This window comes from Marmota flaviventris, chromosome 9 (genome assembly GCF_047511675.1).
Source record: "Marmota flaviventris isolate mMarFla1 chromosome 9, mMarFla1.hap1, whole genome shotgun sequence".
Classification (NCBI taxonomy): domain Eukaryota; kingdom Metazoa; phylum Chordata; class Mammalia; order Rodentia; family Sciuridae; genus Marmota; species Marmota flaviventris.
In genome coordinates, this window is record NC_092506.1 from 64,930,622 (window position 1) to 64,947,523 (window position 16,902).

Genomic DNA, 16,902 nt, shown 5'->3' on the forward strand with positions numbered 1-16,902 from the left:
CAACAGTAAGGATCATCCTTAGCTTTGAAAGCTGTGGCTGGGGGTATCCCTGACCACAAAATAACCCTGGGAGTGCCGGACAATCAATCACTTCCCGGGACCGTAGGTTGTTTAGGTCGACCGGAAACAGGGGTCTTACCAGAAATGTCCGGTGGTAGGTGCAGAGAATGCCTTTGGCATGGTCCCACGATGGAATCCAGATTGGGCCCAGGGATGCTTAGTGACCCTCAAAGAGGGGAACGGGCACATTGGGGAACCCAGTCCCAGGTTTTGGCACCAAAATGAAGGGAAAGCAAGGAATGAAAGACTGATAAGCAAGAAATGAAAGACAGAGACCAGGCAAAGATATACATGAGAGTTTATTTGTCAGAGCTGACAAATAAAGGCCGTCTCTCTATAGGAGAGAGAGGCAAGATGTGTGCCTCTTACTATGCTAATAAAGAAAATGTTATTATAGGGTGTTCTAGTAACTCTTCTATGCATGCATTCACCCCTTGACATCTGGAATTTGCCCTTATCATCCCATATTTTTACTCTTTCCATTTTCTTCCTCCCTGCTGTTCCAAAATTTCGCTTTCATCGGTTCCTTTCTATTCAGATAATTTCCTGTAGTCATTCTTTTAGGATAGATCTGCTGGCAGTATATTCTCTTAACTTACCTTTGCTAGAGAATGTCTTGATATTTACTTATTCCTGAAGGACATACTCACTAAATATACAATTCTGGGTTGATAGTTCTTTCCTTTCAGAACTTGAAAAATGCTGTGTGTCTTTCTTTTGACTTTAAAGTTTCCAATGAGAAATCCTGTATTATTGAACGGAGTTGCTGGCTTCTTTAGTTCTAAATCTGAAATATCTTGGTAAAAAGAAAACACATGGTGCATGAACCTGGAGTAAGCTGGATATCACATGTTCTCACTTGCATGTGAAATTTTAAAAAGTGGAACTCAGAAATATAGAGTAAAATGGTGGCTACCAGAGGCTAGTGGGGAGAGGGAAAGAATGAGGACAGGTTGATGAACGGATGCAAGTTTTCATTTTAGACAGGAGAAATAAGTTTTTGAGATGCATTGCCCAGCAGTGCCAATGGTTGGTAATAATGTGTATTTCAAAATAGCTAAGAGAGCCAGGCTCAGGTGGCATATGGCTGTAATCCAAGTACTCCAGAGGTTGAGGTAGGAGGATCACAGGTTCAGAGCCAGCCTCAGTGACTTACCAAGACCCTGTTTCAAAATAAAAAATTAAAAGGGCCGGGGATGTAGCTCCCTGTTAGAAAGCACTTGGGTTCAATCCCCAGTACCACCAACAATACACAAAAACCTGAGAGTAAATATCTTACCACAAAAAAAAGGTGAAGTGATGTGTATGTTAATTAGCTTGATTTTATTTCACCTTGTATATGTATATCAGAACATCATATTATACCCCACAAAAACATGCAGTTGTGATTTTATTTTTTATTTATTTATTTTGGAACTGACTATCGAACCCAGGGGTGCAAAATACTGAGCTACATCCCTAGCCCTTTTTATTGTTTTAAACAGCATCTTGATAAGTTGCTGAGACTACCCTTGAATTTGCAGTCCTCCTGTCTCAGCATTCTCGAGTCTAGGATTACAGGTGTACTTTACTGCGCCCAGCTTCAATTGTGATTTTTTAATTTAAAATAATATTAACTTCAAAAGGAAATTCACTACTGTATCATTTCTCAGATTTCAAGGTCCCTAGTTAGTCTGCCTTCTTCTACTTCTCAGTCTTCTCATGTTTGTTTTCTATATAATATCAGGGTTTTTGTTCTACTTAGTGGAAAGAAAGGAAAAAGATGTATCTACTACATATTTCTGGAACCAGAAGTTCCCGGTTTATTCTGTTTTTAATCTGGGCACATGGGAAATGTAAAGAAGCATAAAACACAGTTCTTGGCTTAAATCAAGTCTGATGGAAGGGATACCAGTACTTTTAGTAATCCAAATGATAGACCTTTAGAAAGTACTTAACAGGGCTGGAGATGTAGCTCAGTAGTAGAGCATTTGCCTATCATGCACAAGGCCCTGGATTTAAGACCCAGCTCTGAAAAAAAAAAAAAAATGAATAGGTACTTTAACAATGGCAAGCCTATGAAATAAAAATATCTTTCTTTCATCTGCTTTGCCAAAGCTTCTTTCTTATATATCTGTTTGGTGATCATTCCACTTAGCAGTGTTCCTTGTTGTTCATCTGTCTGCCCAACTATGTTGTGAGCTTCTTAAAGTCTTAGTTAACTTGGTAATCCCTGGAACCCAGGATTGTGCTTATCCATGAAAGTTCTTAATATCAAATTGAAACTCAGAAACTTCTGGGTTTTTTTTAATATGTCTGATAAAATATCTGAAAATTCCTTTTATAACAAAACACTTAGAAATTCTGGATAATTTAAAATACAGCACACACCCTGTAACAGTCTAGCTGAGCTCAAAGAAACAAGGAAAATTCCAAAATATCAAATCCAAAGAAGGAACTGCAAACTAAAGTGACAAATGAGTGCTTAGATCATCATCAATTTGAAGGCATTTGATACCAGGAGACCAGAGCCTTCAGTTTCCGTAACCTCAAAATAGACAAAACTTTTGGCATGGTAAAGATTGCAGTTGGAACTGTTTCCCCATCACCTTGCACACATACACATAAAACCAGAACCATCAAAGAAGTACATGGTAGGTGAAAGACTGCTCCTCACCCAATTTTTTCCCCCTTCAGTAAGAAGGTAACATGGAAATCTCTTTTTCAGGTATGGGGGAAAAACAATTATCTGAGAATGTGTAAGGAAATATACCATTGAGACGCCACCATGCCTCTTCTCCTTATAGATGCCAAACAGTTTTTCAGATTAACTCCAATTTCCACATTACTACATGCCTCTCCAACTTGAGCATCCTAGTCCTTATTCTGTGTGGAATTTGCAAAAGAACAGAATATCAGTGGTACCCTCTTTCTGGAATATTCATTTTATTGTGAATTTGGAAGAAACATTTCTAAGCAATTTCTAAGAACTGGCTTCTCTCCCCAACAACGGGGCAGAAAATCAGAGGCGAACTCAGCCTCAGTAAATGGCCTCGAGAGTATACTTGGAGGACTTGGGAATACATGAGGCCCTGGGTTTGGTCCCTAGTAATAAAAAGAAAGAAGGAGAAAATGCAAATAATCAATGAACTAAAAGAAAATTAGGTCAAGTTATGGGAGATTATTAAATATGATAAAATTGAAAGGCAAGATATGATATAATCAAAGAAATTCTAGCATAAAAAATAAAATCATTGAAATTAAAAACTAAGTGGATAAGTTAAAAGTAGATTGATACAGCTAAAGAATGAATTAATACATTGGAAGACAAGTCTACAGAAATAAATCAGAAAACATCACAGGAATAATTTATGTCTAATTGTTTTTCCAATTTTTTTTTTTTTAAAAATAGTAAAATAGAGGGAGGAAGAGATATCCAAAAAGATAATAGGTGAAAAATTTCTATAATTGATAAAAGACAAGACTACATAGCTTCAAGAACAACAGCAAATTTTAATCAGGATAAATAAAAGGAAATCTTTCTCAGGTGCAGCAGATATAAAAGATCAGCTCACTCAGTATCATTCTAAATATCTTCAAGTATGCCATCCTGTGCAGTAGGTGCTAAAATTTTTAAAGCTATATTTTCCATATTTCTTTTGTGCAGGTAAGTTTCCAGATAGCATTCAGATTCTGCCAATCACATATATTCACATGAGACTCAAATTCAGTGAGGGGAAAAAAGTAGTACTATGTAAGTCATCTATGTATGGTTTAGATCTAGAATGTGTTTCATGATTAAAGTAAACACATATGATTGCAGCTACTCGATCTGTGAATTATTCTAAGATAGAGGGATGCTGGATGTAGCAGTTAGTCCAGTGGCTTCCCAATTCTTCACCTTCCTAATTGTGACAAGAAAAGCAGTTCAGTTTGCAAGATTTTTATGTGGTAATGGTCACAAGTCATTCCTGGAGAGACCTACATTTTGCTCACTTAGCATTTTTCTTGAAATTGAAAGTATAAAATTATTTTTTGCTTAAAAATAAAGTTGTTTATTATTTAATGCTTATAGAAAAAGCATACTGATAATGATGAAATCCCAAAACAAAAATCTTAAAAGACTCCAGAAATAGAAGACATATTATGGGCTGGAGACATAACTCAGTGTAGAGCACTTGCCTAACATGCACAGACCCTGGGTTTGATCCACAGCAATGGGGCGGGGGGGGGGGGGGAACATATTACTAACAAAGGAATAATAATTGGTCCATAGCAGACATAATGAATAGCAGCAATGGAAATCAAAACACAATGGACTGTTATCTCCTAAATACTGAAATAAATTAATCATCGGCTTGAAATTCTATATCAAAATATCTTTCAAGAATAGGGTAAGGTTGGGCTGGGGTTGTGCTCGCCTAGCATTCATGAAAAACTGGGTTTGATCCTCAGCACCACACAAAAATAATAAAGATATTGTGTCCATCTAAAACTAAAAAATAGATACTAAAAAGAAAATAAGATAGGGTAAGGTAAAGACATTAGAGACAAATAAAATGGAAGAAGTTTGCCAGTGCAGTAGTTCCCCCTTTAACCATGATTTTGCATTCCATAGCAAACCACAATCCAAAAATGTTAAGTGGGAATTTCCAGAAATAAACAATTTTTATTTCAAGTTTTAAATTACACACCATTCTGAGTAGCATGATGAAATCCAACTCCATCCCTTCTGAATATCAATTAGCCTTTTGTCCAGCGTATCCACACTGAATACACTACCCTCTTGTTAGTCACTTAGTAATCATCTTTACTATCAGATCAGCTCAGCTGTCCAGGTATCTCAGTGTTTGTGATCAAGTAACCTTTATTTTACTTACTAATGGCCCTGAAGTGCAAGAATAGTGTTGCTGGCAGTTTAGATATACCAAAGAGAAGCCATTAAGTACTTCCTTGAAGTGAAAAGGAGACAGTTCTCAATAAGGAAAAGAAAAAAATTTGCATGCTGTAGTTGCTAAGATCTAAAGAACAAATTTTCTATCTATTAAATTGAGAGGAAAGAAAAAGAAATTCTAATTTTGCTGTCACTTCAAACTGCAAAAGTTACAGCCATAATGCAATAGTTAAATGAAATAAATGCTTAGTTAAGATGGAAAAGGCACTATATCTGAATATGTATACATGTATATGAAAAAACATAGCATATAGAGTTTGATAGTATCCAAAAGCTTAGGCATCCCCTGGGAGCCTTGAAACCCTGCAGATAAGGGGGGCTTACTGTACATCTCACTAAAAGACCTTCAAAAAGATATTGTAAATTTAGGCGCAAGAACTGAGGTGCAAGAAAGAACAGTAAAAATGACAAATATTTCAACAAATATTGTGACTTCTTAAAATACTAATGTATAATTTGAGAGATTGAAAATGTACAAAATAGGGACTGGGGCTGTAGCTCAGTGGTAAAGTGTTTGCCTCACATGTGTGAGACACTGGGTTCGATCCTCAGCACCACATAAAAAAATAAATATACTATATGTGAAAAGAAAAAGAAAATGTACAAAATGTAACTAAAATGGTAAGAGAAATAATATGTAAGATAGAAGAGGATAATCAATTATGTAATTTCTAAGGTCCTAGTCATTTCATTTTTACATGTGTGCTTTCAGTAACTACTAAAAATAGTAATTGATTTTACAATAATCTTCCAGAAGCATGGAAGAGGACTCCCCCATTCCAGTACTAGGAATAGAACTCAGTTTTCAATCTACCATTGAATTACATCACCAGCCCTTATTATTTTGGGACAGAGTCTCCCTATGTTGTCCTGTCTGGCTTCAAGCTTGCAATCGTCCTGCCTCAGCCGCCCTCAACATACCAGGCAGTAAATAGGATTCTGAAAACTAAATCCAAAAGAACCTGGTGCAATGGCGCATACCTGTAATCCCAGCAGCAGGGGAGGCTCAGGCAAGAGGATCAAAAATTCAAAGACAGCCTCAGCAAACTTAGAGAGGCCCTAAGCAATTTAGCAAGACCCTGTCTCAAAATAAAAAAAAAAAATAAAAAGGGCTGAGTAATTCATTGGTTAAGTGCCCCTGGATTTAATCCCTAGTATCAAAAAGGAAAAAAAGAAAGTGGTACTGGAAATTTTAATAATAGACAAAATTTCAAGACATTGTTTAAAACAAATGTGTTCTCTATATTAGTAATAAAAATTCAGTTTACCAGAAAAAATGGCAATCCTAAGCTTTTTCAGAAATTTTTAAGTAAAAATTGAAAAATTACAAAGAAAGATAGTGCTCCATCATGCAGGTATTTTAACACAGTAATTTAGTAACTCAGACCAAAAAATTGAATAAAGCTATAGATAAAATTTCAGTAATACATAACAAAATGATCTAGTACTCTCGGCAATTAAAGAATGCAGTCTTCTCAAGCATGTATGAAACAAGTTCTCAGTCTACCACATTTTATCTTTAGAGCAAGGCTCAAGAAACTTTAAAGAATTAGTATCATGTAGAACATGTTCTCTGGGTATAGTGCAACTAGTTTAAGTAAAACAGAATTAATTAAAATAGCCCAAAGTCTTGCAAACTTAAAACCATACTTCCAGCCAGGTGCAGTAGCACAGAACCCATATTCCCAGCTATTCAGAATACTGGGGCAAGAGAATCCCTTAAAGCCAGGAGTACAGGGCCATCCTGGGCAAGATAGCCTGGCCCCCTCCCAAAAAAGGAAAGGGGGGATACTCATGAGTAAAAAAGGAATTATATTAGAAATTTTAAAACACTAAGATGTGGGGGTGGGCTAGCCATGTATCTTAGTGGTGGAATACTTGCCTAGCATGTACAAGGCCTGAGTTTGATCCCTAGCATGGGTTTATAGGGAGTATACTTAGAATGGAATTATAATGAAAATACTACAAATCAAAATAGAATGTAGCTAAGGTGGTTATTTGAAGGAAATTTTTAATCTTAGATGTTTGCATTAGAAATAGACATGTTGAAAAATAATTAACTGAGCAATCAACTTCAAGAATTAGAAAACAACAGTAAACCTGAAGAGAAATGAAGAATGGAAAAAATAAAAGACAGAGTGTATCTTGAAAATCACCCAGTATCTCATTTTGCTTCTTTTAAAATTCTACCAAGAGAAGATTCTGTAAAATTGGGCTATGATCACCTTTTTAGTCTCCTTTTTTTGGACTCTTAAAAAATGAGTCTAGGATTATAGCCAGGTGCAGTGATGCACACCTGTAATCCCAATGACTGTTGGGGCTGAGGCAGGAGGATGACAAGTTTGAGGCCAGCCTGGGCAACTTAACAAGACCCTGTCAAAACTTCCTGGGTTTGATTTAGGTAACACACACACACACACACAGTGAAGAGATAGTACCACACATATGATAAATGCATCTAATATGAAAAAGTCCAAAACAGATAATAATGAAAAACTAAACTTGAAGGAATAAATTAATGCAGAAAGGAGAAAATTTCAAATAAAAATAAATATCATTAATTCATTAATATTCCCCAAGATAATATACCTATGATTCAAGAGTAGGGTACTATAAAAAGGAAACAGAATCCAAAAAATGTTAAAATTTTAAAATATGATAAAATGAAAAAGTGAACTTTTTGAGAAATCCAGTTAAAGAATCCACTCTGAGTATGGACAAAAAAAGAGAAAGAAATGAAAAATAGAAGAGATTCCAAGGGAATATTATTGAATAGATAATGGTGAACCAGAATAGAAGAACTAACTTTAAGGGCAGAGGGAATAAGCCAGACACAGTGACTCAGATCTGTAATCCCAGCTACTCGGGAGGCTGAGGCAGGAGGATCACAAATTTGAGGAGAGCCTAAGCAACTTAGCAAGATCCTGTCTCAAAATGTTTTTTTAAAAAAAGGGGTTTGGAATCCAGTTCCATGACAGAGTGCTTGCCTAGCATGTACAAGCCCTTGAGTTCAATTCCCAATACTATAAAAAGTGGGGGGGAGGGGAGACAAGTCAGACAAAATGATAGAGAGAAAAATCACCAAAATAATTCAAGAAAAAAATCCTATAATTGAAGGGCATGAGTTATTAGAATGAAAGAGCCCACTGAATAACCAAGCACAGTGGATGAAAATAGATCCATGTCAGTTTCAGAATAATAAGGAAGATTCAACAAGTTTATAGAACTGGGGAGCAGGTAGACATACAAAGGAGGATTATAAATCATAATGACTTTGGACTTGCTAAAGCAACATTAGAAACTAGAAGACAGTAGATCAGTACCCTCAAATTTCTGAAGAAAAATGATTTATAACTGAGAATTCTATAACCAACCAATCAATAAAATACGGAGAAAATATTTTTTATGGATTAAAAGTTCTCAAAACTTGAATCCAATAAACGTTGCTCTGGAACATGCTCCTATTTTAGAGAATGTTTTTCACCAAAATGAGAGTAAAAACAATAAGGAAGAAGGTATTGGATTCAAAACAGGAGCTTCAACCCAAGAGATGGTGAGGGTAGTTCCCAAAGTGAAAGTGAAGGGAAAGGACTTTTCAGAGAATAGCTATACACCAGACAAGCAGCCAGTCCAGAATGAAACAGTGTAACTCCAAACATAGATATTTTGAGGCCTTCTTATTTCACACTCTTGCACTTGACAATGTATGGGTAGAATGTTCCTAGAATCATACCTGTACTTAGCTTGCATGGACCATGTGCTGATAAAGTTCTTGCTCTCTCCTCCGTGCCCTGCTACCTGGATAACCAAAGACAATTCATTTCACCCCACAGAAGAATTTTGCTTTGAACTACTCCTGAGAGCTGAAGATTGTCCATGGTAAGTAAGTTTAGAAGCAAAAAAAAAAAAAAACCAGCACTCTACTCCCTCCTAATCATATTCCTGTCACATTCCCACACCTAGCACAAACTGCTACCCTGCCAGGTACCTTCTCTGAATGAGCCCCATTTCCTGGGACTCATTCTTGTCTTTCCCAAATGTGGACTGTAATAAACTCTGAAAAGCTGAAATCTGTGATTCTCTTATAAACTCATCTTCTCTTGAGAACCTTCATCCAACAGGAGAGTAGTGCCCTTTACATACATTGCCAGGTTTGTGCTTTCCTTCTGGATTTTTAAATCACCTTTTTATTCACTTGTATATGAATATCTATAGTTAAAATAACAAAATAGTTGAAAAAAATCTATTATTGCTGTTCAACATGTTTTAAAAATAAAGGAAATTTTTTAAAGGGGGGAAAGACTATTAATAAGAGGCTATTTGATGACATATAACACTTGAATATTTTATGCCTCATTCTGTTTATCAGTTCTAGCAATCTGTATAAATGTATTTTAGAACTGATAAACAGTGAACTTAAATTTATCTTTGATAAGAATACATGCTGGCTGAGGATATAGCTCAGTTGGCAGAGTGCTTGCCTTGCATACACAAGGCCCTGGGTTCAGTCCCCAGCACCACACACACACACAAAAAGGAACACATGCCATTGTACATTCAGATATTATTTAAATTTGCAAACACACTGTTCTATATGTAAGGTACTATATGTAAAACTGTTTATTCAAACTGTTCTACATATTCCAAAAAGTAAAAATAAAGGGGGAAAAAACTGCATGATGGTATCGGTAGATTTACAGAAAGCATTCTGTAAAATTCAACATCTTGTTTATGATCTGAAAATAAATAATAAACAAAAGACCTTACAAACTAGTGATAAAATCATTTTTTCCATGGGAAAGCACTTGCTTAATATACACAAGGCCCTGGGTTCAATCCCAGCACCACAAAGAAGGAGGATTTCTTACCTTATAAACTCTACGGTATATAACACACTTAGTCATGATACACTTTTTGAAATTTCTTTGAGCCAGTCATGGTGACACATGCCTATAATCCTAGCAACTAGGGAGGCTGAGGCAGGATTACATGTTTAAGGCCAGCCTCAGCAACTTAGTGAGACCCTGTCTCAAAGTAAAAAATGAAAAAGGCTTGGGACGTAGCCCAGTGGGAAAGTGCCACTGAGTTCAATTCCTAGTGTGTGTGTGTTGGGGGGGGGGGGGTGTTCCTTGAAAATCAAGAATAAAATAAGGATATTATGCTAATACCATGTCTACTCAGCATTATGCTGATGGAAGTCCTATCCATTGTGGTATTTATGGCAACATGATTGTGTTCAGAAAATATTAAAGAACATGCACCAAAAAACTACTAGCAGTAATAAGTGAAATTTTTACAGTCATTCAAACAAAAAATCATTTTCTATATACTAGCACTGAATAAATGGAAAACAAAATTTTTTAAAGTAAAATTTATAACAACATCAAATATTTAGGGTTAAATTATGTGCATGATCTGTACATTGAAAACTATACAGGTTTTTGCTAAGAGATTTATTTCTTAGCAAAAAATACTTCACTCAATATTGTCAATTCTTCCAAATTTATTTGTATGTTCAATATAATGAAAATCTGATTCTGACATTTACATGGGATTCAAAAGATCTAGAATTACCAAACAGCATTGAAAAAGAAAAACAAAGATGGTTAGGACTGGGTATGTAGCTCAGTAATAGAGCACATTCAGCATGCATAAGCCCTAGGTTCCAACTCCAGCACCAAAGAAAAAGAGGACTTAACACCACTTGATTTACTTCTACACCAATAAAGACAATATTGCATTGGTGGTGAGGATGAAATACAAATCAACAGAACATCCAAAAATAGACCTGTACACTCATATTGACCTGATCTTTAGTAAATATGCCAAGGTAATGTAGGAAAAAAGATCATCTTTTTGACAAATTATGCAGCACAACTGAATAGTCTTATGAAAGGAAATGAACTTAAATTTAACACCATTATTAAAAAATTTTTAAGGTGTCTAGGGACCCCCTACCAGAGCACACCTGGAATGCAACCCTTAAAGAGCTTCTTTAAAAGACTTCTGTTTTCCCTGATGGGGAGAATCACAGCCTCTGGGACAGAGGAGTCCTCCCCTGTATTTCTCCTTTGTTAGCAAAGCAATAAACCTTTTTCCTTTTTCTCAAACAAAAAAAGCCAAGCTTGGTGATGCATGCCTGTAATACCAGCTACTTGTGAGGCTGAGGCAGGATGACCCCTTGAGCCCTGGACAACACAGCAAGACACCATTCCAAAGGAAAAAAATTGACAAGTTTATTCTTCAAGACAGTGTTCAGAAAATGAAAGGCAAGTTATAGACTTGGAGAAAATACCTGCAAAATATTTATCCAAAAAAGGATGTACATGTAGAATGTATACAAGATTCTTACAACTCAATAATAAGAAAGCAAATAAGTACTGCATCAAAGAAGATATATGGATGTCAATAAGAACATGAAAAAATGCTCAAGGACGTTAATGATTAGGGAAATGAAAATTAAAAGCTACGATCCAGCCAGGCGTGGTGGTGCACACCTGTGATCCCAGCGTTTCAGTAGGCTGAGGCAGGAGGATTGTGAGTTCAAAACCAGCCTCTGCAAAAAGTGAGGCACTAAGCAACTCAGTGAGACCCTGGTCTCTAAATAAAATACAGAGTAGGGCTGGAGATGTGGCTCAGTGGTCGAGTGCCCCTGAGTTTAATCCCTGGTACCAAAAAAAAAAAGCAATGATCCAGGCACAGTAGTACACACCTGTAATCCCAGTAACACCAGAAGCTAAGGCAGGAGGGTTTTAGGCCAGCTTGGGCAATTTAGCTAGATACTGTTTCAAAATAAAAATATGAAAAGAACTGGGGATGTAATTAAATGCCCCTGGGTTCATTCTTAGCACTAAAAAAAGAAGAAGAAAGAGAAAGAATAACTACAATGAAATAGCACTTCTAGAATAGCTAAAATGAAAAGAACATACCAAGTATTGAGGATGTGGAATAACTAAAACTAGTAAAAATGTAAATTAGAGCCATGCCTTAGGAAAACAGTTGGAGACTTGGAGATCCAGCTCAGTGGTAGCCACTTGCCTAACAGGTACATGGTCCTGGTTTAATCCAAAGTATCACCAAAAAAAAAGTCAAACATTTATCTGCCATACAACCCAGCCATTTCCTAGCATTCATTTCATGGATGTTTGTAGTTGCTTTATTTGTAATGCTCAACTGGAAACAAATATGCTCACCAGCATTTGGACAGATAAATAAATTGTACTATATCCATACAATGGAATACTACTGAGCAATAAAAAGAAATTAAGTACTGATACACATAATGACATGAAATGAATCTCAAAATGTCAAAAGAAAAAAAGCTATACATTAAAGACTGTATATGACATGATTCCATTCTAAAAAAAAAAAAAATGCAAACTGAGCTTTTGGAGTTGGTGATGTTATGTTGATTATCTTGATTGATGTGGTTGTTTCATGGGTATGTACAGATGTACTCATCGGATATATACTTTAAAAATATATACAGCTTACCTCATTGAAACTATAAAAAATAAATAAGCTGTTATTATTATTTGGGGTAACTCACCAAGCTTCAGTTTCCTTACTGGTAAAGTAAAAAGAATAATACATACTTCAAGGATTTATTTAAAGATTTTAGATGGTGTGTGTGTATGCACACCCCATCCAGATAATACCTCCATATCACCATCTTTCCCCTTCCCAGGCCTTTTTTTTTTTTTTTCAAATCAGTTTTGTTTTTATTTACCCTCTCACTTTATACTGTAAGTTCCTTGAGAGCAGGGACTTTATCTTACGCACTGCCAACCTCTCAAATGCTCGTAACAATGCTAGGAAAACAGTAAGCGCTCAGTATATATTATCAAGTGACTTAATGAATATGTGTCTTTGTGTGTGTGTGTGTGTGTGTGTGTGTGTGTTTTAAATTTTGGTGAGTTGGTGAGTACTTTCAGATTAGCCTCCTGATATACTTAGCAAGTCTTGGTGGCCCATTCTCTGTCAGTACCTTTTAATGGCAAATATATTTGGGAAATGACTGGGCATATTACACACCTGTAGTCCCATCTACTCACAAGGTTGAGGCAGGAGGATCACTTGAGCCCTGGGCAACACAGCAAGACCCACATTTTTAAAAATGGGGTGAGGCATGGTGGCACACTATTTTTCCAGAAACTCTCGAGGCTGAGGCAGGAGGATCACAGGTTCAAAGCCAGCCTGGGAAATTTAGCAAGATTCTGTCTTAAAGTAAAAATAAAAATGGGCTGGGGGTGTAGCTCAGTGGTAAAGTACCCCTGGGTAAATCCCCAGTTTAGGAAGGAAGGAAGGCTGGCCCTACACATCTTTAGCAAATGCATTAAATAAAAGACTGGCTTTTAATACTAATGAAAACCTTTCCTTCTCAGAAAATGATGACTCCAAGCTGTGTTCGTGACATGATTTGAAAAATTTTCATTTTGCTTTTCTTGTTTTTTCTACAGGGTTTATCCATGGCTTAGAGGACTGGGGTATACATCTTTGGGTTTATTTTTATTGGGATTTTTATTATGGAACATAGATAACATCTTTTGTGACTCACTGAGGTAAGATATATTTTCATTCCTTGAGAAATATTTTTGGAAGCTTTCTATTAAACAGAAAATTTCATAGGCATACAGAAATATCAGTGCTTTGAGCCACAAGTGATGAAAAGGAAAGGTCTAAAGAAAAACACCCTGAGTGAATTTCTACTAATGTTGTAATTTTTAAAATATATACAAACTGGGCAAGGTGACACATCTGTAATCGCAGCTACTCGGAAGGCCAAAGCCAGGAGCATTGGGATTGCAAGTTCAAGGCCAGCCTGGGCAACTCAGTGAGATCCTGTCTCAAACTTAGGGGTTGCGATGTAGCTCAGTGGTAGAGATCTTAGGAAGCATGTGTAAGGCCCTGGGTTCAATAGCCAGTAATGAAAAAAAGAAAGGAGAAAAACAAAATATGTATACAGCACAATAAAGTGCTGGGAATACCTGTTAAAAATTACCTAAAAGTTTGAGCCTGAGACTATTTCATAACCTCTGCAGACTTTGGGTTTTGTGTATGTATGTATCACAGAACTGTACAATTAATCAAATGTTAACTATATCTTTGAAACCTACTAATCTGCTTTGTTGAATAAATAAGAATGATTTGTAATAAATAAATATAAATTGCACTTTCATATGGTCAATGTTATTTTCTAAAAAAGGTAAGTATTCCTTTTACCATCTTGTCAGCAATTATGTATCTTAAACTTAGGTCTCTCAACTCTCATCTTTCACTAGGATACTATTTTTCTAGGCCTCAATTGCCATAAAATGAGCATGTCAAATAGATAAATTTGTATACCATTCTAACTCAAAATTCTGTGACCTAACAATTTTACATAAATATGGAAGACAGGGGCTATATTGAACAGCACCACAGGGAGACAGTCAGCAAAGTTCAGACCTTGAGGAAGTTACAGATTAAATGACCTGGTCTCTGAAGCAAATAAATAGCAGAGAGTAGGAGGAAGAGGGAGGAATAACTTATAGATTAAGGAAATTAAGAGATATATTAGCTAAATACAATGTGTTAGCCTTTTTTCAGGGGAGCTGGGAGGGTGTCTTTATTCAAATAAACTAACTCTGAATCTTAAAAAAAAAAAAAAAAAAACATGAAAAATTTAGAACTTTGGCCAATAATTGAATGTATAATGATACTAAGGGATTTTTATTAATATTTCAGGTATGAAAATGGTATTGTAGTTTATGTCTTAAAGAGTTTTTATCTTTTGGAGATATAACTAAAATATTTAGACATAAAATGCTACAATATCTAGTATTTGCTTCAAAATAATATAGAGGGAGAAGTGAGTAGAGGTTTAAATGACACACATTACTGATACTGGTCTTTGAGTTCAGAAACAGGTCCTTGTTCCCCCCCACCCCCCCACCCTCACCTCCCATTGAAGATTAAACACCTGAGAAAGGCTGAGGCAAGTGAAGGAAGCAAGTTTTATTTAAGAAAAGAGAGAGCAACAGACTTCTTCCAAGAAAAAGGGGCCCCAGAGCTGGGAGTCTGTGGGAGTGGGTGTGCCTTGCTCTTTTATAGACCCCCCTTTTAATCTTCGTGTATGTGCCTAAGGGCAGGAAGGTACAGGGGCCATAGGGGTTAATCCTTACCAACTCCTTGTGCTGGGAAGTGCTAGCGGAGAGGTTAGCTATTAACAACCCATTGACCTGGGAAGTGTGATAGCTAGTGATAACCAGATATTCATTATCTACACTGACTGCCAGATCTTTACCCTCTGCCTCAGTTTGCTAAAGAATGTGACATATCCTGTCCCTTCAGGCCCCACCAAGCTGCAGACAGATTACTTTTTGGCATCTGGAGAGAGAAAGCATGTGGAGAGTCAGTATAGTCGGCTCACTTTATAGAATTTTTCTCTTAACCGCGTGTTCCCACCATCCTCATTTATTTTTCCCCTTACATTACCACTAGTTGATAATTACTCATGTTGGATATTATTTTGCCTACTTTTGCACATTTGAAATTCTTCATGTAAACAGTTAAATAAGTAAACATAGACTTCAAATGTAGACAAGCAAGTAACACACCTTGTTTAGAAAACTAAAAGCTAAGTACATGGTTCTGAATCAGGAATACCCAGCAAAATCCTCACCAGGGATGATCTCTCGTTGCTGAGAGATCATCATCCCCTGTTGAGAACTGACAACATACAATGTGGCTCTTAAAGATGGTAATTGTCTCAAATATTGATGACAATATCTAGAAAAATCATCTGGTGTTTCATATTTGCTTTTCTTCTCTAGTAAATGCTAATATGTTATAAACTGAATGGAAAGATCTAGAGCTGGCTATACTGGTGTATACACCTGAAATTGTAGCTACTGAGGAGGCTGGAGGCTGAGGGTAGGATCAAAATGTGAAGCCAGCACAAGGCAACTTAGTGAGACTCTGTCTCAAAATAAAATTCAAAAAGGGCTTAGGTGTAGCAAAATGGTAGAGCTCCCCTGAGTTCAAACCCCAGTACTATGAAAAGAAAAAAAAAAAAATCTGGAATTTGACACCCAGCTGTACCACTAACTGACTGACTTAGGCAACTCTCATAACCTGCAAAAAGATTTTTAAAGCAAAGCTAATAAAAAAGGTTTCTCAAGGAATCACTGAATATGAGCAAAAATAATAGCTATTAAAGGGCTTTACATGGTGCCACACCAAGATGACAGGAATAGCATATATCCAGTTTCTTAGTGGATAGACTCAAGGGAACTAACTAGCTAGACTAGCGTTTCCCAAAGTGTGTTACCAAAAAGAAGGCAAAAAATTATATGATATTTCCCACATTAATTTGAGTAGAGTCACTTCATGGAACTTCTAGGAGTGCTATTCCTCAGAATACACTTTAAAAAATAGTATGGTGACTTAAGGAAATTAAATAATTGCCATATTTGAACATGGTATTTCAAAATTTAACACTGTCAACACTAGTGCTAATAAATATTTTTAACTTTTAATGTGATATTTTTTTTCTCCTCTCCACACAGGGACTTTCGAAGGGAGGCGCCACCTATTCTAGGTGTTACCACACAGTTTCATGCATGGTGGCATATTTTAACTGGACTGGGTTCTTATCTTCACATCCTTTTCAGGTAGGAAATGGAGTTTTTTTTTTTAACCTAGTATTGAAGGGTTGTTTTGTTTTTTGTTTTTCCTCTTAGAATAGAATGGTGTAAGTATGAAATGTGAAGAGATAGATGAGGAACTTATGTTCCAGTTTTGCCTCTGCCACTGGATGACCTTAAAAAGTCCCTCTCCAGCTAAGAGCCATGGCACACATATAGCCCAGTTCCCCACCAGGCTAAGGCAGGAGGATGGCAAGTTCATGGCCATCCTGAGCAACATAG

At 36.4% G+C, this 16,902-nt stretch overlaps 1 protein-coding gene across 3 annotated transcripts in view; it reads left to right on the forward strand.

Annotated features, from left to right (window-relative positions):
* Positions 1 to 16,902, forward strand: part of Acer3 (alkaline ceramidase 3) — a 168,524-nt gene that overhangs the window by 141,358 nt on the left and 10,264 nt on the right. For all 3 annotated transcript variants that reach the window (XM_027942709.2, XM_071616515.1, XM_071616516.1), the window contains 2 exons: positions 13,453 to 13,554; positions 16,543 to 16,647. In XM_027942709.2, coding sequence (XP_027798510.1) covers positions 13,453 to 13,554; positions 16,543 to 16,647 — 207 coding nt within the window. The remainder of the gene's footprint in view (positions 1 to 13,452; positions 13,555 to 16,542; positions 16,648 to 16,902) is intronic.